The 21843-nt window shown below is 38.7% G+C and overlaps 2 protein-coding genes across 2 annotated transcripts; both read left to right on the plus strand.

The window, feature by feature from the left end:
• Positions 1–456: 456 nt before the first annotated feature.
• LOC133534239 (uncharacterized) lies at positions 457–2285 on the plus strand. Its single transcript, XM_061873333.1, has one exon. The coding sequence runs from the start codon at positions 631–633 to the stop codon at positions 1591–1593; it is 963 nt and encodes a 320-aa protein (XP_061729317.1). The 5' UTR covers positions 457–630; the 3' UTR covers positions 1594–2285.
• Positions 2286–2861: 576 nt separating this feature from the next.
• LOC133534242 (uncharacterized protein K02A2.6-like) lies at positions 2862–6360 on the plus strand. The gene is made up of 2 exons (XM_061873335.1): positions 2862–3459; positions 4073–6360. The coding sequence occupies exons 1-2, from the start codon at positions 2862–2864 to the stop codon at positions 6358–6360; spliced, it is 2886 nt and encodes a 961-aa protein (XP_061729319.1).
• The last annotated feature ends 15483 nt before the right edge of the window (positions 6361–21843 follow it).

Genomic DNA, 21843 nt, shown 5'->3' on the forward strand with positions numbered 1-21843 from the left:
ACCACGCACGATAAGCATCGAACGGTGTATGATAAATTTTGGTTTGGTAAAAGGACTTATGGTTGGTACCTAAAACAAAAAACATTTATTGTTAAGGACATCACAGACAACACAGGACATGTACAGTTTATTAGAAAAAGAGCGGGAAAGGTAACAGTTTTGACAATTAGAAGGCATACCAACATAAGGAGAGATAAGAAATGGACAATAGACATAAGATAAGGTGATTTTACTAGAAAATGTAGAGCCGTTAAAGTTTTATATTATTTTCTTGTATGTGTTTAAGAAGAATTCCAGTGATGGGAGGATCCATGACGATTTTAACTTGGTTCGGTAAATTTTCTACTGTCAACAAAATGTCAATTTGATAAACAGCTGACTTGACAGGTATTCGGCGTATAGCAATACTTTATTAGACTGACATTTAAATCACTGCAGATAGCAAAAAAATACGTTATTTATTTGAATAGAAACGACGTTCACGTTCACCGTTCACTGCCGAGTTGTTAAAAAATCGTATGAAATAATAATTTCTCTAAAATTATAACAATCAACTACGGTTACTTGTGAAATTTCGCATGACAAAAGGACATCTTGAAAGCTTCACATTGTGCTTGCATTGTTACTAAGATGGAGAACAGGAAACCCGCAAGTAATCATTTGAAAGTGCCAACTTTCCCCGTAGACACCCCCATGCGGTCGAGCTCCAAAGCGAACGTCGCAAACACGGAAGAATCCACTCCTGCGAGCGAGGAGAAAACTTCCTTGGCATGGACAAACTTAGAAATCGGGCCGATGCTGGGATATGGTAAATTTGGAAAGGTGTATCTGGCGCGCGAGAAGGAGTCCCATTACTTGGTAGCGCTGAAGGTATTGTGCAAGAGCCAGATCCTGAAGACGAACATCGAGCAACAGGTGCAGCGTGAGGTGGATATTCAGTCACGGCTGCGGCACCCCAACATCCTGCGAATGTTCCACCACTTCCAAGACGAGAAGCTTATCTACCTCGTCCTGGAGTACGCCAAGCACGGCACGCTCTTCGTGCTGCTCATGCAGCGCGGCCGCTTCGACGAGAAAACTGCCGCCATCTACATCCGCGACCTCACCAAGGCCCTCATCTACTGCCACGCCAAGAATGTTATACACCGCGACATCAAACCTGAGAATATACTTATAGGATGCAATGGGGAGCCTAAAATAGCTGACTTTCGCTGGTCTGTGCAGTCCGCATCCTCTAGAAGAATGACATTCTGTGGAACTATGGAATACTTATCACCAGAAATGGTAGAAGCAAAGCCCTACAGCTACAAAATTGACATTTGGAGTCTCGGTGTGTTATGCTATGAGTTACTTGTAGGAATATCTCCGTTTGATGATGAGCACAGAAGCACAGAGCAGACTTTGGAAAAAATTAAATATGGAATAATTGAGTATCCAGAGTATGTGTCTGAGAAGGCAAAGGATCTCATGGGCAAGCTATTGGTGGTGAACCCGGACAAGCGGCTGCCCCTCGCCAGTATGCTGCAGCATCCCTGGATTGTAGAGAACGCTCCACCGGGGGCGCTGCCTCCTACCTTCAACCCTGACCCCTAATGCGAAAGTAGAGAATAAACAATAATTATGTTGCAGGCTAATGTTAATTATTGATGCTGAGGCTTTTTTTACTGGAAAAATTAAATCTATCTGTATATCTGCTAGGTATTCTAATTGCACTCAATCTTAGGACAAGACCAAATACAATATGTGAGTCATTCTCCTGGTTGAGAGGTAGCAAATATTTGCATTCTCATTATTTTATTGTGTATTTATTTCTCAATAGCCAGGTCCGCTCATAGCGATGCTCAGAGTATGCTCGCTCTGTGTGGACCCGGCTATTAACTTCTAGCTGGAGTTTTAATAAGAATGCACCTTTAGGATATTTTTCATTAAAATATAGGGCTATCTGTAAAATAATGATGCATGCCATTTTAATAGGAATATTGTTTGTAGTAGCATAATTTATATTTTAATTTTATGAAATGTAATTAGATAGTGATTTATATGTATGATTATGGTATTTATTTTGTAAGGAGGAAATAATTGTAGTCAATGTTGTCATCCCTGCATTTATAATGACTAGTCATTTGGAGTCAAGTTTATTTGGTATGTGTCATATATATGTAATGATGTGGGTAGACTCTTTTACTTTCTATGATAAAAAGTAACTGAAGGTACTTCACTTATATTCCTATGTAAGTCGTGTCAATATGTGCTCCCTAGCATATTAAAAGTTATTTCCATTTAAATAGTGTTTTATTGGACGTAATAGTGGCGACGTACGTAAAGTGGATATATTTTTATCAAGATGTCAAGACAATCAGTGAAATTTCATGAGTTTAACCCTAAGACAGACTGTTGGGAAAATTACCTAGATAGGTTAAACTATTGTTTTGAAGCTAATGGTGTTGATACGGACAATGCAAAAAAGGCTAATTTCTTTACAGTGTGTGGCTCACAAGTGTTTGAGACGTGTTTAGCGTTAATAACTCCAAAAAAATCTACTTAGTGATGTGACATTCAGTGACATTGTAACTATTCTAACGGAACATTACAGTCCTAAGCCCAATGAAATATCAATGTCATATAAGTTTTATAAACGAGACCAAAAACAAGGCGAAAAAGCGTCTGAATATATTACGGCTTTGAGGAAAATTGGTTCGTTTTGTAATTTCAATGACTTGGAACGGATGCTACGCGACCGTCTTGTGTGTGGTATGAACGATCATAAATTGCAATATGAACTGTTAAAAAAGAATAAACTCAGTTACAAAGACGTTGTCGATGCGATACTTTCGTCTGAGAGTGCGGAAAAAGACGTTCGTATGATCGTGATAGGTAGCTCCGTTTCCGACGAATCCACATCGAGCGCGACGCCCAGCACCTTCGCGCAGGCGGCGGTGTCCACTACGCCGGAGCCCATGGATGTCAACGCTGTACATTCCAAGCGCACTTCCGGCGGTACAAGCACCAGGTTGTGCTACAGATGTGGAGATCACCATGGAGGAGAATGTCGTTTCGCTAACGCAATCTGCCGTTATTGTAAGAAGAAAGGACATCTGGAAAAGATTTGCCTCGCTAAGAAAAAAGGGGGCAACAGGACCGTTAACTACACACACATTGATGAGGAGCAAGATGAGTACATCGGTGGTATCTACAACGTGGACACGGACAATCGCGTACCGCCGTTCGACGTGCAGGTGGCGCTAAACGGCGCGCCGCAGCGCATGCAAGTCGACACGGGCGCCGCTTACTCGCTCCTCAACGAGCGCACGTGGCGCGCGCTGGCGCGGCCGCCGCTGAGGCAGCCGCCGATCGCGCTGCGCACTTGGACGAGCGCGCCCCTCGAGATGCTCGGGCAGACAACTCTTCATGTGCAGTATAAAGGCATTACTCGTGATTTAAGTGTTTTTGTCGCTAAAGGTAAAGGCCCTAACCTTATAGGCCGCGATTGGTTTGCACCGCTTAATTTCTCACTGAACATTGACAGTGTATTGAACTTAGACATCGATCATAATACGGATACGATCATTGCGAAACATAGTGAGGTATTCAAAGACGGATTAGGTACTTACCGAGGCCAACCAGTGTCCATTCATGTGAAACCGGGCGCTGCGCCTAAATATATCAAAGCGCGACCGGTACCATATGCTATTAAAGATCGTGTCGAAAAAGAGATTGACAGATTGGTCCACGAAGAGGTACTTCGCCCGGTGTCTTTTTCTGAATGGGCGACTCCAGTCGTACCCATTATAAAAAAGTCAGGTGACATAAGATTGTGCGGGGATTACCGCAGTACGGTAAATCAAGCTACAGAATCGGATACCTATCCGATGCCGACTGCTAATGAAGTTTTCGCTACCATTGCAGGGGGCAAGTATTTCTCAACACTAGACTTGAACCGGGCATACACACAGGTGACCGTGGACGACGCGACAGCCAAATTACTTACTTCGAATACTTGCAAAGGTTTGTACTCTGTTCATCGCCTAGCATTTGGAGTCAAGGCCCGGTATCTTTCAGCGTTTGATGACAGCATTGTTAGCCGGAATTCAGGGGGTAGCGGTCCTCATAGACGACATCATCATAGCGGGTCGCACTCTCTCCGAAATGTGGCAACGTCTGGACGAGGTACTCACTCGTATTGGCAAAGCTGGACTTCGGCTCAACCGCAACAAATGTAAGTTAGCCAGACAAAAGGTTGAATTCCTTGGGTACGTTATTGATACAGTAGGTATTCATCCAGCGCCAAGTAAAGTGGAAGCTATTATAAACACTCCAGAACCGCAAAACGTGCACGAATTACAGGCTTTTCTCGGTCTTTACAACTTCTATGAGAGGTTCATACCACACAAAGCTACGATGCTTGAACCTCTTCATCGACTGCTCGACAAAACTCAAGCGTGGAAATGGACAGTGATCGAACAAACGGCATTTGAAAAGGCTAAACACTTTCTATCATTTGATATGACTTTAGTTCATTATGATTTAAATAAACGTTTATTGCTGACATGTGACAGCTCGGAATATGGCGTGGGCGCAGTACTCGCGCACGTGATGGACGACGGTCAGGAGCGCCCTATAGCCATGAGCTCGCGGACGCTACATATTCATGAACCGCGTTATTCTCAACTCGACAAAGAAGCAGCATCGATAATGTTTGGCATTCAAAAATTCCACAATTATTTAATCGGACGTCACTTTACTATTGTGACAGATCATAAGCCGCTACTAGGTATTTTTGATCCGAAGAAACCAATGCCTGGCATGATATCACCTCGACTAACGAGAATAGCTCTTGCTTTAACCGCACACAGCTATGAAATAATCTACAAGCCAGGGTCCCAGATCGGACATGCCGATGGTTTAAGTAGATGGCCACAGCCAGTGCCTGACCAACCAGAACAAGATCTCAGCGAGATTTTACTTATAGCGGAAACACCTCAAGACTTCCCTTTTGATGCTAATCAAATAGCAAAAGAAACAAAAAAAGATATTACGTTGGCGGCTGTCATGAATCACATATACCGTGGCTGGCCTGCTAAAATAACCGACAACGAGTTACGACCGTATTGGCTTCATCGTACAGAATTATCTCTACAGGAGGACTGTATACTATTAGGCTGTCGAGTGGTGATTCCTCCTGCATTGCGTAAAGCAACTTTACAAGTACTTCATAGTACTCACAATGGCATTGTACAAACAAAAGCTCTGGCAAGGAGTTATGTTTGGTGGCCACAACTCAATGAAGAAATTGAAAAGCTTATTGGGAACTGTTCCATATGCCTGGAACATCGGCACATGCCACCTAAGACCAGTCACGAATGGATTACACTTACAAGGCCATGGTCTAGAATACACATGGATTTTGCGGGACCCTTCCAAGGAAAGATTTTTCTGATAGTTGTGGACTCTTATTCTAGATGGCCTGAAGTGTTCATGGTCCCTAATACAAGCTCGGCTACAGTCATCAAACATTTGCGTGGGTTGTTTGCCACCCATGGTTTATGTGAAACTATTGTGTCTGATAACGGCACAGCATTTACATCGGTAGAAATGGAGCAATTTGTTCAGGCTAATAAAATAAAACATGCTAAGACTGCACCTTATCATCCTGCCACGAACGGTTTAGCTGAAAGGATGGTTCAAACGGTAAAAAATAAACTACGAAAAATGAATAATTTGCCGTGGGATGTGTTGATTACTAACATGCTCTTAGGTTTGAGAGCCACTCCTTGCTCGGCAACAAACAAAAGCCCGGCTGAACTACTTATGAATAGAAAGCTACGTACTTTGCTGGACGTGATTCATCCCAATAATATAGCACATAAAAATATAGAACAGCAAATTGATCGAAATGCACAAGTGAAACGAAGAGAAGGTAACATCGGCCAAAAAGTTATGTACAGAAATTATGGAAAGGGTGCTAAATGGTTACCAGGAACAGTAGTTAGTAAAGGTGGTCCTTCTAGTTACCAAGTTGAAACTACAGATGGTTCATTAGTAAACAGACATATAGATCAATTGATTAAAACTACAGCAGAGGACTCAACTGTAACTGACAGAGTGTTGCCTGAAGATGAAGTGATAAGGGGAGAAGGTACAACAGATGAAGATAATAATGATAAGTGTACAGAGATGGAGAGTACCAGTGATGCTGATTATCAGGATGATACTATCATTGAAATACCTAGCTCTAATCAATGGGCTGCTATGCTGGGAATACCTCCAATTGAACCAAGTCAATCTGTAGGGAAAGTCAATAAGAAAGTTAGGCAGCATTCTAAGGCTCCTTATGATAGACCAGGGAAGAGTAACAACTAATCAAGTAAAGTGATTAATTTAGATTTGCTATAGTGGAGTTTGATTGTCTGCTTGGGCCAGTTTCTTTTTTTGTTAATTTGTCAAATTAATATACACTTACTTAGGGGGGAGATATGTCATATATATGTAATGATGTGGGTAGACTCTTTCACTTTCTATGATAAAAAGTAACTGAAGGTACTTCACTTATATTCCTATGTAAGTCGTGTCAATATGTGCTCCCTAGCATATTAAAAGTTATTTCCATTTAAATAGTGTTTTATTGGACGTAATAGTATGTTCATTCTAAAGACTAATTATGACTGAACTAGATTTAAAGAAATGTTAACTTAAATCATGATAATATTATATAGTTTAAATACATAATTATAAAACCAAGGTATTATTTTTTCTTCATATAGTAAAGGTCCATAGCATACTTATCAAAATTAGGGTCTTTTTTAACAACACAATCCCAATACATGAGTTCCCCAAACAGACATATAAATAAAGCTCAAAAAGTATCTTATTAGCACAATTGGATTAGGACCAACCTCGAAATCCCTGGAACAGTCATGAAATTTGGTAAGTATATAAATTAAAGGCCCCTTTTTCATGCCCACATCATTTGACATTTGGGGACCTCAAGGAATCACAGCCATCTTGGAAAATGTCTACCATCCTGGAAAATTTGCGTTTTACTCTGAATCTACGTTCTCTATTAAAATATAGTGTACGGCAACATTCAAGCTTATTAAATTCTACAGAAAATAGTCCTACACATCTTTCCGAAGAAAATCGTTGCATCTTGCTATAAAAAATACTCGCTGAACCCAGATTTAGCGCTTATTAGGGGATATTCTCTTAATATTCCTATTAGACTTGGAAGAATATGAATTCCACTTTTAACTGTTCATTTGTACATGAACACAGAACAATACACAGTGTAGGATTTTTCCTCAATTTTGTTCACCATGGTTTTAATCGTTGCTGCATTCTATAAGAAAGCCAATACGGAAACTCCAAGTCGTCTGTCATGTTTATTTTTTAAGAAAAAAAATGTTAAAAATTAGATCAATGACGTCATCAAAACATGTTTATATTTTTATTTTCTCTAAGCCCCATTATTCTTCCTGTGACTTAAGGGGACAATATTTAGCAGCTAAAAAAAATACAGGACTAAAATTAATAATTTCGAAGATAATACATTTTATTGTTTCTTTACATATATATATAAATATATACATATATATATATATATATATATATATATATATATATATATATATATATATATTTTTTTTTTTTTCACGGTTTATTGACGGTCGCATTTTATTTTAGCTTTAAAGGACGTATGAGAAGTGTGCCTACCATGTCTCAAATTTTCACAATTTTATCATGTAGGATTTATAGCGTTTCTATGTTTTTGTTCCATTTCTATGGAAATAGGGTTGTCACATATAGTATGAAAAGTTAAGTTTCTGTTCCGCTTACTTATTGACTGTCGTGATTCCTTTAGTTGTGCTAAGGTATGTGGGATCAATTTATAATTAATTCTACGGCTAATCTTCATCTGAATAATAAAAACTTTCGTCAACTGTGAGTTACAAGTTTTCGTCTTCATTGGTTTCGGGCTTTAAAAGTGACACAACTTTATCTGGTATAGGTAGACATTTTTTTTATAACGTCGGTCTTTTAGAGACAAATCCGAAATATCAAAAAAAGATTCGGGAGCACGCCGAAAAAGATCTAAAGTTTTTGTTTTTCGGTCTACCTTTCGAGAGTGCAGGTGCTCACGATCATACCACCAAAATTTGTTTCGATATTCACCGGCTTGCTCGGACAGCATTCCTATTACTGCAATGTTCTGCCGCCAGAGTGCAGCACTAGCACTTTTCGTATACCATAGATTAACTTATACATACTGTGCCTTAAACTGTTTTTTATTTATTTATTTAAACTTTATTTCACTCATAAAGAAAATGTACAAATGGCGAACTTAATGCCAAAAGGCATTCTCTACCAGTCAACCATGGGGTCAAACAGAGACATTTGTGTATGTTGGTGCAGGAAAAATTAATAACAAATGATAAGGAAAAAATTTAACGTGAAGTCAAATAATATTAAAAATATATAGATAATGAAATACTACTCGTATTACTTATATAATGTATAAAAGATAGACTAATACATACAAAATTGTTTTTTAACAAGCTTTTACAGATAATAAAATATGACATTGATGCACCAAGGTTGTTTACAAAGAGCCTACCGGGAAACGCGAAAATCGAAATTAGTTATCTGCCTCTTCATTGCTCGAATATGCAAGTGATAAAGAGGTTAGATAACGAAGTTTAGATTTTTCTTGTTTCGGTGTTGACCCTCATATTGTGATGGATTGTGGTAGTGGCGTCCCCTACGCAGAGTTTCGCGTAATATTCCCTATTGGCAAAGGACTCGTATCAATGATTTCCCAATCCTGCATAGAATCTTCTACTGTTAGCTTTCTATCTACATATAACCATAGATAGGGCTTCGTTAGCACTGAATGGTAGTTTGTGGTTTCGATCTAATTAAATCGGCAATTTGATTGAAAGGGCTTTTCAATAATTTTTTGACCACAAATTCAAAATCGCGAGCAGAACTTTTAGTAAGTTTTTCACCCGTATCATTAGTTACAATTTTTGACATTACTTTATAATCTTTGATGGAGGATGACCTTCAAGTGACTCTTGTAAACGTTTAAGGTCACGGCGCTTCTGGTACTCATTTGGAGAGTTGGAGTCGCGTTTCTAATAATATTTTATTATTGCATTACTCATATCAGTATCGCTTAAAATCTTATCAGGCTGAATGTAATTGAAAATTTCTCTAATTCGTTCTTTCACACCTTAATCCTTGGGTTTGGTTTTCGTGCCACGAGATTTTGCTGCAGCTACAAGAATTTTGTAAATTTCAAGTCTGGTAGCAGACTTGGGGTGAGCATCTCCTATCGATATGACTTATCATATGTTTCCTAACTCATGTGCATTGCACTCAAAGCGGACGCAACCGAATGGCTACATGCTTATTACGACTGAATAGAAAAGTCTCAGTTAAACGGTACATATGCCCATGACCAAAGATCAATTGGCGGACTCACCTTCATAGCTACCAGCGTACATACAAGTAGATATCTACAGGAAATCAAATGATGTACAATATCTTTAATTCGGAAAAAGAAAATAACACTTCGTAATTAAACTTGAAATCCTATATACTTGAAAAGTGACAACCCTAACTTAGTTGTTTGAAAATTCATATTTCGCGAATCCTGCAATATTTTCATCTGAATTTTTTTCTTGGTAATGGTGCTTCTTATATACTATTCGTTAGTTTTAAAATAAAATGCGACACTTGTAGGATAGTCGAAAAAAATATTTTTTTAATAGGGTTGTTTCCACCCAATTCCAATAAATTCTTTTGGATTATAAGAACATGTTAAACTACTTTTAGGGGATCTGTAATGACCATATTTTTGTAAATATTGAATTTAAAATATCTTTTGGCACACATCACGTGACCAAACTCGAAACGTCTTTGAAGATTTTGATAACGTCACAACTCGCGGATTGACACTGTTGGCAGTTAGGCGATAGACAACAAATGACAAATGTCGTTTGACAGCTCGTATCTTCTACGTGTGTAGTTATGTGTCAAACCGTAAACTGTGACGTCACACAATTTTCAGAGCGTTTTGGGCGCGAAAGCATCTGTCAAAATATATTTTGTTAGTTTAACATATTTAAAGCCGTTTTTAGTATAAAAGTTGAATTTTAGGGCAACTTTTAGTTAATATAGAACGTAATACAAGCGTTTCAAAAAATTGGAAACAACCCTATTGTGAGAAAATTGGTGATACCGTCCTCTAGAGTCATCAATTTAGATTTTTAATAAATGATATCGGGGTATTACAACCACTTTAATATCAATATTGTATTGTGTATTGTAGTTCGGGCGATTTTCCGCAACTCGACGACTGGCGCCTATTTTGCGTGACAAGGGGGGGGTGGAGGGTTGGCTACTCTTGCCAGCCCAACTCCTCGAGGAATCCTATCAAACCTTTGATGTTGAGTAGGACCTCAGGGAGGTCTCTCGGGGATCCGAAATGTTTTGCCCTGTATGGGGCCACTCCGCTGCATTCCAGCACCACGTGAGAGGCTGTTTCTTCTGTCTCCATGCATCCTCGGCATAAGGGACTGTCTGTGACACCTGTTATGAAAAGATGTTTGTTAAATAGTCCATGACCTGTTATGACACTGGTTACCATACTCAGTCGGACCTTCCCTAGTTGAAGGAGCGCCCTTGTGAGCTTTCCGTTGATGCCAGGCATGGCTTCTTTTGCCTGTCTGCATCCAGTCTGATTCAGCCAGTGTTCTGTGTGTAGTTTCCCTGTACGTGCCAGCAGCATTGAGCGTACCTTGCTAAACGGTATCGGAAGAATCGGTTCCGGACCAATCGCCCCCGCACCCGATCCTTGCCTGGCAAGCTCGTCCGCAGCATCGTTACCCCGGGATCCACTGTGTCCCTTGATCCATTGTAAAGTGATCTTATTATTATTATGACATACCTCCATTAGTCGTTCGTGGCATTCGTGTATAAGTTTGGATGTAATTATATGGCTATTTAGAGCCATTAAGACTGCTCTACTGTCGGAGAGTATGCGGATGGAGGATCCTACTACCTTCCTTGCAATGATGGCAGCCGCCGCGTTTAAGATGCCCATGCACTCAGCTTGGAATACCGAGTTATGGGCTCCTAGCGGTGTGGTGATTGACATGTTCAGGTCTTCTGAGAAGGTTCCGGAGCCCGACCCGCTGTCTGTTTTGGACCCATCAGTGAAGATTCTCAGCTCCCGGAGATTGAGTCCTTCGTGGTTGTCGTCCTCATATAACTGTATTTTGTACCTTTTGTCAAAGATAGCTTGTTTGTGAATCCGATCCGTGCCCGACCTCAGCACTGGAAATTCGTCATATAAATATCAATATGTAAGAATGATTTTTAAAAAGAGGCATGAAATGTGAGTAATTACAGTTTTCAGGTTTCTATGGACTTCTATGGATGTTTCTCTATTTTTCGAAAATATCCAAAACTATGATACATAGAACTACGGGAGTTTCAATGTTTGCTATCATTTGATATGGCAGATAAATTAAACAATTAAGAGGCTGTCAACACCCAATGTCCTTGAAATTGATGTTACTTCATTTATTCATTTATTTCATTTATTCACTTAAATACAATGCAAGTTTACAGTATGTCATCACACCAAAGCACTTACAATTCAATTCAATTTCAATTATTTATTTATTTCGAATCTACAATGGATCCATAATTGTTAGTATTTACAACAAATCTTAAAATTAATTAAGGTTAGTGACATATAAAATAATAATAATATATCTACAAGTACAAAAAATAAATAAATATAAAAAATAAATATAACTACACGCTAAATTATTAATTATACATAAAGAGAAAATATGTCAGTGAGAGAAATAGTCAAATAAGAAATTACAATTGTTTATCGTTCACAAAAAATAATAATAATACTAAATAAAGGTATAGGTATCGCTGGAGCGACATGGTGGAGGCGGATCTGCGCGAGCTTCGAGTCGACAATTGGCGAGAGGTCGCACAGGACCGAGAAAAGTGGCGCTGTCTTGTGTCGGAGGCCAAGTCTCATTTTGGGTCGCTGAGCCAACGGAGTAAGTAAGTAAATAAAGATAAATAAATAAATACTAATAAAACAAATCATGATTCATTCAAATTATTTAGGAACTGTTTGGCAATACAACATAATTGGGCAAATTTTCCGGCAAACATGTCAGCCTCATCGTACTGAGTGAGCATTAAGTGCAGTAAAGATATTGCGCGCGCGGTAGGAGCGTGTCGAGCGTGGCACGTGCGAGCGGACACGCGCTGCAACAGGCCCGGTCGGCGGCGCGGCGCCACCGCCACGCAGTTCATATCCTGGGGGACCCTCACCGGAACCACCAATCTGATCCTCTCTAGCACAGCTGGGCAGTCCACTCTGTGGTGTACGACAGAAAGATAGTGGACTAACAACAACAACTTCCTCCTCATCCGAAGCGTGTCTAGCCCAACCATCCCGGAGACAAACAATGAAGGGTACTGGTATGGATAATACCCGTAGGCTTTGCGATACAACCAGCGGGCGAATTTACACTGTACTCTTTCCGCCATCAAGGAGTATTTAGCCTCGTAGGGATCCCAAATAACAGCCCCATATTCCAACCTACTACGGACATAGGCACTGTATAGAACCTCAGCGACTCCGACATGGAACTGCTTCGACGCCCTCATGACGAAATCTAGGGTTTTACTACTTTTACTAGCCTGCTTACAAATACCAGTTACGTATTTATGGAAATCCAGTTTAGTATGTAAGACTAAACCTAGGTCCCTAATTTCCTGAACTCTTTCCAAACCAACGTTCCCCAGGCTATAATCGGCTAAAAGTGGCGAGCGCTTACGTGAGAAGGTAATGACCTTGCATTTTGCTGTATTAAAAGGCAGCCGGTTTTCTACACTCCATTCAGCTGCTGCATTGATATCGCTCTGCAATGCAGCGCTATCCACCATACTACTGACGCCGAACAACAACTTTAGGTCGTCCGCAAAAGCAAACAATCAGCTGAGCGAATTGTGTCAGGCAAATCGTTTATCATTAAAATAAACAATGTAGGCCCCAGAGTACTGCCCTGACTCACCCCAGAAAGCCAGAAAGCGTGTAGTAATCATTTGATTCGAAGCCACCTGCCCTGACAAACTGCTGCCGTTCGCCCAAGTAATTGGCGAAGAAACTTAAAAGCTTTGGCGTGAAGCCCAGCAGTGCCAGCTTCCCCAGCAAGATGTCGCTGTCAACCAGGTCGAATGCTTTCCTAAAGTCGAAATACGCAGCGTCGACCTGGCGTCCAGCGTCCATCTCACTGCTGACGTAGTCAGTTAGAGCAACTAGGTTTGTGGTGGTAGATCTGGCTTTGCGGAAACCGTGCTGACTGGGGTGCAAACGATCGGATACCTGTTGACTTATGTGCCGGTTAAGGGTCATTTCAAATATTTTACCAAATACAGACAGTACGACTATGGGTCTGAAAGAAGTGATGTCCATATCGGATCCTCCTTTGGGAACCGGCGTAACTCTGGATTTTTTCCAACGCCTAGGATAAATTGAACAGTTTTTTAAGAAAGACTATTTGTTTTAGTCAAGTAAGAAAAATATATGTTCGTATTAATTATATTTCAAAGACCTTGGTTGTACTCGATACTATTGAGGGGTGTACGCAGAGTGCGCGTGGAACCCCATAGTCTTGAGGGGATGACGAAGAAAACAGCAAACATGTAAATCTGTATTCTTGTATTGCAAAATAATGAGAGACATAGGCTATAGGTACATTACTTCAGTAGGAGCGGAGCTTATTCCAATTACATGTTAACGTGACGAGGTAGGATTTCAGAATGAGGATGGATTAAGCGTCTGACAGTTATAGACAACTTTAGTGTTGTCATGTTGCATCAAGTAAGGCATAGAGCACATATTAAGATTAAGTAATTCATACACTGACCGACCATCTTAATACTTCCCCTTAGGCATTACAATCTTATACAAAAACCATGCTAACATATGCAAAATGACTCTACACAATATATAAATTCGACTCTACACCATGCAATACGACCTACCATGCAAATGACTCTACATTTCACATAAATGTGACTCTACATTTCATATAAATGTAACTATATTACATAAAAACACTGACATTTAGTAACATAACATTCACATTCAATACATGGGCTCTACATGCAAACTCATTATGCTCAATATTAACATACATTTTTCAACAGCGCCTTAAACACATTGCATTCATGAACAAACTATTTTGTTTACTGTTTAGCACTTTAGTTAAAGCATCAGCTATCATACTGCCTGAGCATAAATATTTTACTACCATAAAACCATTTTGAACTAAATCCTTAACAAAATGATACCTAACATCTATATGCTTGGTGCGCTTGTGGCACATTTCTTTCTTATCTACTAGTTTAAGCGCACTCTGATTATCATTATACAATGTTATTTTTACTACAGTTTCTGGTATTATCTCTGACATAAGTTGGTCAACAAAACATAATTCTTTAGATACATCTGCTATTGCTAAATATTCAGCTTCGCAAGAACTCAAAGAAACTGATCGTTGCTTTCTGGATTCCCAATTGACTGTGTTGAAACCAAGCTTAATTATGTAACCAGTATATGATTTTCTATCAAGACAGTCATTGGCCCAGTCAGCATCGGTATATGCACTTATTGACAATTCCTTACTTTTTATATAATATAAACGGTAATCAATTGTCCCCGCCAAATACCTCAACAAACGCTTAGCAGCAAGCCAATGAGATTTACCAAAACAGTTGTTAAACTGGCTAAGTTGACTACAGGTGAAAGCTATATCTGGGCGTGTACAGACAGATAAATACATAATAGAACCAATCAGCTGTCTGTACATGTATGTATCATCATTTAAACATTCATTTTCTTTCACCAAGCGGGTCCCCAGAAGCATGGGTGTAGACACAGGTTTACAATCTTCCATTTTGTACCTTTTTAAAATATTCTGTATGTACACAGATTGATCCAAAGTTAAAATGCTATTAAGTCTATCTCTAGTAACACGTATACCTAAGTAACTTTGTATGGGACCTAGATCTTTAACTTGAAAATCTTTTTCTAAAGCTTGCAATAATTTACTTTTATATGCACTGCTTTTACTGTAAAACAAAAATATATCATCCACATACAAGGTTAATATGACAATATCAGATTTGGACCTTATATAGTACACACAAGGTTCACTCTTACTTTGAACAAAACCAATGGTACATAAGACATCATGAATTGAATTCCACATGCGACTGGATTGTTTTAGACCATAAATGCTCTTCTTAAGTAAACACACCTTATTCTTATCACTATTAAAGCCTTTAGGTTGTTCCATATAGATGGTTTCATTTAAGTTTCCATTAATAAAAGCAGTTGTGATGTCTATATGATCTATATTTAAATCATATTCATTTGCAATACTAAACAATAATTTCATAGTAGAGTGACGTACGACAGGTGAGTACGTATCATTGTAATCTATTCCCTCCTGCTGAGAGAACCCTCTAGCGACTAACCGAGCCTTATGACATACAAAATTTTCTGAAGCATCATTTTTAATTTTATAGACCCATTTACTTTTGACAATGTTAACATTTTTAGGCCTATCAACAATAGTCCAGACTTTATTTGATATTAGCGAGTCATATTCTAGTTGCATAGCATCCCGCCAATTATCAGCATTTAAACTAGACATTGCTTCCTCATATGTAGTTGGCTCAAATGTACAAGCGTTAGCCACCAGAGACATATCATAATCGCCATACCTCTTGGGTGGAATGGAGCGGGTACTCCTTACTGGACGTTCTAAGGTTGATGATGGTGGAACGTGCAGGTCTGCCAGGCCTTCCCCTGAAGCGCCCTCTGCACCAGAAGACCACTCAGCCTCCCTGGATAAATTGCCACTGGGTGAGCCGCCATGGGATGACTCTCCACGGGGTGATCCGCCACAGGATGAGTTGCCACGGGGTGAGTTGCTGTCACTAGCTGAACAGTACTTATCTCCAGTTCCTGAAAAATTCAAAGAATAATTATGATCCTGTTTTATAATATTTAAAACATTACTGACTTCACTCACAACACTGTCATTGCTGTCATTCATGCTTTTATTACAATCCTCTGTGCTACTTTCATTTGCACTTTTATTGGCACAGATGGTACTCTCTTTCCCTCTGCCACCTATTGTGTTACTATCTTTCACACACTGTATTTTGCTGGATGTAGTACTCTCATTCCTACAGCCCTCTGTGTTACTGTCATTCACAATCTGTATCCTGCTGATAGTACTCTCATTCCTACAGCCCTCTGTGTTACTCTCATTCACACAGTCACATGAAACGACATTACTTTCATTCGTGCCTTTCACTAAAATGTTACTTTCATTCACACTATTACTCATGTCATTAATAAAATCATTATTTATAAAATTATTTAAAAATTCATAATTAAAATGATTATCATTATTATTAACATGTCCAAAATTATAAAACTCTTTCTCTAAAAACTCCACATCCCTAGATAACACAACTTTCCTTGGGTCCGAACAATTAGCTAACCTATATCCTTTGGTTGTCTCCGAATAACCCACAAAAATATATGGCTTGCATTTTGCATCTAATTTTGTCCGTTTAACATCAGGTATCTTTACATATGCTACACAGCCGAAGACTCGAAGATGGCTAAGGTCAACCTTTGACCCTGTCCACAACTCCTCTGGAATTTGGCCACCTAAAGCGGCTGTTGGAGATCTATTTTTAAGGTAAACAGCGGTCATGACTGCCTCCGCCCAGAACCTTCGGTCAAGGCCAGACTGCTGCAGCATACACCTAACTTTATTCATAAGAGTTAAATTCAGGCGTTCAGCCACCGAGTTCTGCTGTGGACAATATGGAACTGTGACCTGATGCAAAATGCCCTTACCCTTTAAAAAGTTCAAAAGTTGCGTGCTGGAGTATTCACCACCTCCGTCACTTCTTATGCACTTGACAGGAGAACCAGACTGTTTCTCTACCAGTTTTATGAAATCAATGCATTTAGTACATACCTCAGATTTCCGCTTTAATAGATAAACAAATGACTTTCTAGTAGCATCGTCTGTGAATGTGACTATATATTTTGCGCCACTCCAGCTGCTCGGCAAAGGACCACACACATCTGTATGAATCAGCGCCAGCTTGTCTCCAGCCGACGTTGTGCCTGCCTTGGGAAAAGGTTTGGTTGCCAGTTTTCCCTCGAGGCAGGGAACACAGGTCCTCTCCACCTCCAGGTCTCCATTCTGCAACATAACATTATTAAACCTATCCCTAACAGCCACAAGATCCCTTTGATTTATGTGCCCCAGCCTCTGGTGAAGTATATCTGTTGTCACCACAGGAGCAGCAATTGCGGTGCTCGACATCTCTCGCCCTAGTGAGAGAATGCAGCTCTCCCTACTGCGCAAAGGCTCACTAACATGCAACTTATACATCCTATTACGCTCAGAAGCAGTCGCAACTATATTTTTCATCCTGTCAATTACTGCACAACCATCGTCGTCAAACTCTATTTTAAAACCATTTTTGGCCAATTTACTAACAGACATTAAATCTTAATATATATATAAAATGCTAATGTGCGTAAGTAAAGACACGGTTTTCTCTATCACCACTATTTCCAATCAACTTCCTGTTGGGGTGGTAAATACCCCTTGGTCTCCCGGTGGGAGTAAGGGAGTTTGGTCGCGGTGGGTGGAAGTGGGTGGTTGTGGGTGGCTAAAATGTGAAAAAATATATATCTGTCCTTTTCTAACTCATGGGAACTTTTGGAAAGTTCTAAAAATTTCTGGAATTTCTGGAATAATCTAGAAAACTCCAGAATGTGTACAACTGTAACAATCGATCTAGAATGTTCCAGAAAGTTCTAGAAATTTCTGGAATGATCTAGAAAGTTCCAAAATTGTGTGCGACTGCTAAAATCGACCTAGAATGTTCCAGAAAGTTCTAAAAATTTCTAGAATGATCTAGAAAGTTCCCAAATTGTGTGTGACTGTAACAATCGATCTAGAATGTTCCAGAAAGTTCTAAAAATTTCTAGAATGATCTAAAAAGTTCCAAAATTGTGTGTGACTGCTAAAATCGATCTAGAATGTTCCAGAAAGTTCTAAAAATTTCTAGAATGATCTAGAAAGTTCCCAAATTGTGTGTGACTGCTAAAATCGATCTAGAATGTTCCAAAAAGTTCTAAAAATTTCTAGAATGATCTAAAAAGTTCCAAAATTATGTGTGACTGCTAAAATCGATCTAGAATGTTCCAGAAAGTTCTAAAAATTTCTAGAATGATCTAAAAAGTTCCAAAATTGTGTGTGACTGCTAAAATCGATCTAGAATGTTCCAGAAAGTTCTAAAAATTTCTGGAATGATCTAAAAAGTTCCAAAATTGTGTGTGACTGCTAGAATCGATCTAGAATGTTCCAGAAAGTTCTAAAAATTTCTGGAATGATCTAGAAAGTTCTAGAAATGTTTGGAAAGATCTAGAAAGATTCAAAATTGTTTGCAAGTGTAAAAATCGATATGGAATGCTCTAGATAGTTCTAGAAATGACTAGAATAATCTAGAAGCTTCTAGAAAGTTCCGAAATGTGTGCAACTATTGAAATTAATCCTGACGATCCAGATCGTAATTAAGTACCTCGGAATGTTCTAGAGTTTTCTCATACTAGAAATTTCGATTTCCAACGGTATATAAACCGAAAATCAGTGACTTTTTGTCAGTTGAACCGTGTTTACAGTCGCGAAAAGATCAATTGAAGCCAAGAGTGAACAGTGATTACATAAATTGAAGTGATTTGAACAAATGAAAAAGTAAAAACTATTTGACTATTCTAGAGTGTTCTGATACTAGAAATTTCGATTTCCAACGGTATATAAACCGAAAATCAGTGACTTTTTGTCAGTTGAACCGTGTTTACAGTCGCGAAAAGATCAATTGAAGCCAAGAGTGAACAGTGATTACATAAATTGAAGTGATTTGAACAAATGAAAAAGTAAAAACTATTTGACTATTCTAGAGTGTTCTGATACTAGAAATTTCGATTTTCAACGGTATATAAACCGAAAGTGAGTAACTTTTCGTTAGTTTTATCATTGTAACAACCAAGATATTCGTTTTGATTAATTTTATTACTTTTTTTATATTTACAATGCCAAGGCGAAAAAAAGTATTTACAAAACCCAAAGTGGTTTCAAAAAGAAGAAAAATAGCACGTCAAAATGAAACAGAAGAACAAAAAGAAAAACGTGTTTTAAACATTCGTAAAGGAGTAAAAAGAATTAGAGAAAATTTAACCGAAGAGGAAAGAGCACGTATTAATGAAGAAACCAGATGTCGAGTAAGATCACTCAGAAATCGTCAATCTGCTGATCAACGTGAACTGGAAAATACCAAAAAAAAAGAAAGAATGGCTACTTTACGCCAACGACGAGCTGCTTCATGTAAAGTTGGAAGTTTAGAACTTCAGGCTTTCCATTATGATTGCAAAAAACAATACAGTGAACATCCAAATATTGTCATCGGAAAAATGGATACGATATGCGAGTATTGTCATGCCCGGAAATTTAAAGGCGAAACTGCTGGTATATGCTGCTCGAGTGGTAAAGTCAATTTACCAGCACTAGATGTACCACCACCTCAATTACTCGCATATATGACTGGAGAAACACCAGATTCCAATCATTTTCTACAAAATATACGTCGATACAACTGTTGTTTTCAAATGACTTCATTTGGAGCTTCATTAATATGTCAGGAAGAAAATTTCAGCCCGGTTTTTAAGGTTCAAGGCCAAATTTATCACCGATTAGGCTCTCTTTTGCCGATGTCTAATGAATCTCCAAAATTTCTTCAAATATACTTTGTTGGTAACGATGAACTTGAAACAGACCAACGTTGCTCTAACTTTCAGGGACTGCAACGAGATATTATTCAAAAATTACAACGTCTACTTCATAATCATAATCAACTAATCAATGTGTTCAAGACTTCTCTAGACCAAATGGCTGCAGATAATTATAAGATCGTCATTCGAGCAGATAAAAGACCAGCCGGTCAACACGAACGAAGGTTTAATGCACCTCAAACGAACGAAGTTGCCGTAGTCATTGTTGATAACGAATGTAGTCGTCGTGATATTATTATTCAACGTCGAAGTAATAAATTGCAACGTATTGCTGAAACACATCGTAGTTATGATGCGCTACAATATCCGCTAATTTTTTGGCAAGGTGAGGATGGTTATCATTTCAATATTCAACAAATCAATCCAGCTACAGGTGTCGAAACTAACAAAAAAGTATCAGCTATGCAATTCTATGCTTATCGAATTATGACTAGAAATGGTGAATATAACCATATTTTAAACTGTCGGCAGCTATTTCAGCAGTTTATTGTAGACATGTATGCTAAAATTGAAACGGAAAGATTAGATTTTATTCGCCATAATCAACGAAAGTTGCGTTCGGATGAATACATCCATTTGAAAGATGCAATGATAAATGATGGAAACGTCGATAACATGGGAAAATTGGTCATCTTGCCATCGACATTCACTGGAAGTCCACGTCACATGCATGAATATGCTCAAGATGCAATAACTTATGTTAGGAAACACGGCAGACCAGATTTATTTATAACATTCACATGTAATTCTTCATGGATGGAAATCAAAGAAGAATTACAATATGGTCAGACGGCCAGCGATCGACATGATATTGTTGCCCGAGTTTTCCGTCAAAAACAAATTAAATTTATAGACGCCATTGTGAAAAATCAAATATTTGGTGTTGTTATCTGCTGGATGTTTTCAATTGAATGGCAGAAACGAGGATTGCCACATTCACACAACTTAATTTGGCTCCAAAATAAAATTCAACCGAATCAAATAGATGATATCATCAAAGCTGAATTTCCAAACCCGGAAGAAGATTCTGATCTTTATAGTATAATCGTAAAAAACATGGTTCATGGCCCGTGTGGTGAGCTAAATAGAAATTCTCCGTGTATGAAAGATGGAAAATGTACGAAACGTTATCCAAAGCCATTTTTGAACGAAACAGTTACAGGCGAAGACGGATATCCTAAATATAGACGTCGATCACCAGAACAAGGCGGATTTACAGCTAAAATTAAAATACGAGGTAATGCAGAAATTCAAGTTAATAATCAATGGGTAGTACCATATAATCCACTTTTATCTAAAATGTTCAATGCCCATATCAATGTTGAATACTGCAGTTCTGTTAAATCTATAAAATATGTATGCAAATATATTAACAAAGGCAGTGATATGGCTGTTTTTACGTTAACCAATGAAAACCAGCATGATGAAATAGTACAGTATCAAATGGGTCGTTACATTAATACCAACGAAGCAATTTGGCGAATTTTAAGTTTTCCAATACACGATCGAGATCCACCGGTTCAACATTTATCCGTCCACCTAGAAAATGGACAACGTGTGTTTTTTACAACAGAAACAGCACAAAAAGTTGCGACGGAACCACCAACTCGAACAACTTTAACAGCATTTTTTGAATTATGCCAGAAAGACCAATTTGCTAAGACTTTACTTTACTCAGAAGTACCCAGCTATTATACATGGGATACAACAAGTAAACAATTTAATCCTCGAAAACGTGGAATGCAAGTAGAAGGACATGATGGAGTGTTCAAGAGTAACACAATAGGACGAGTCTACACAGTGCATCCAAAAAACGCTGAATGTTTCTATCTACGCTTATTACTTCA

This window comes from Cydia pomonella, unplaced genomic scaffold (genome assembly GCF_033807575.1).
Source record: "Cydia pomonella isolate Wapato2018A unplaced genomic scaffold, ilCydPomo1 PGA_scaffold_75, whole genome shotgun sequence".
Lineage (NCBI taxonomy): Eukaryota > Metazoa > Arthropoda > Insecta > Lepidoptera > Tortricidae > Cydia > Cydia pomonella.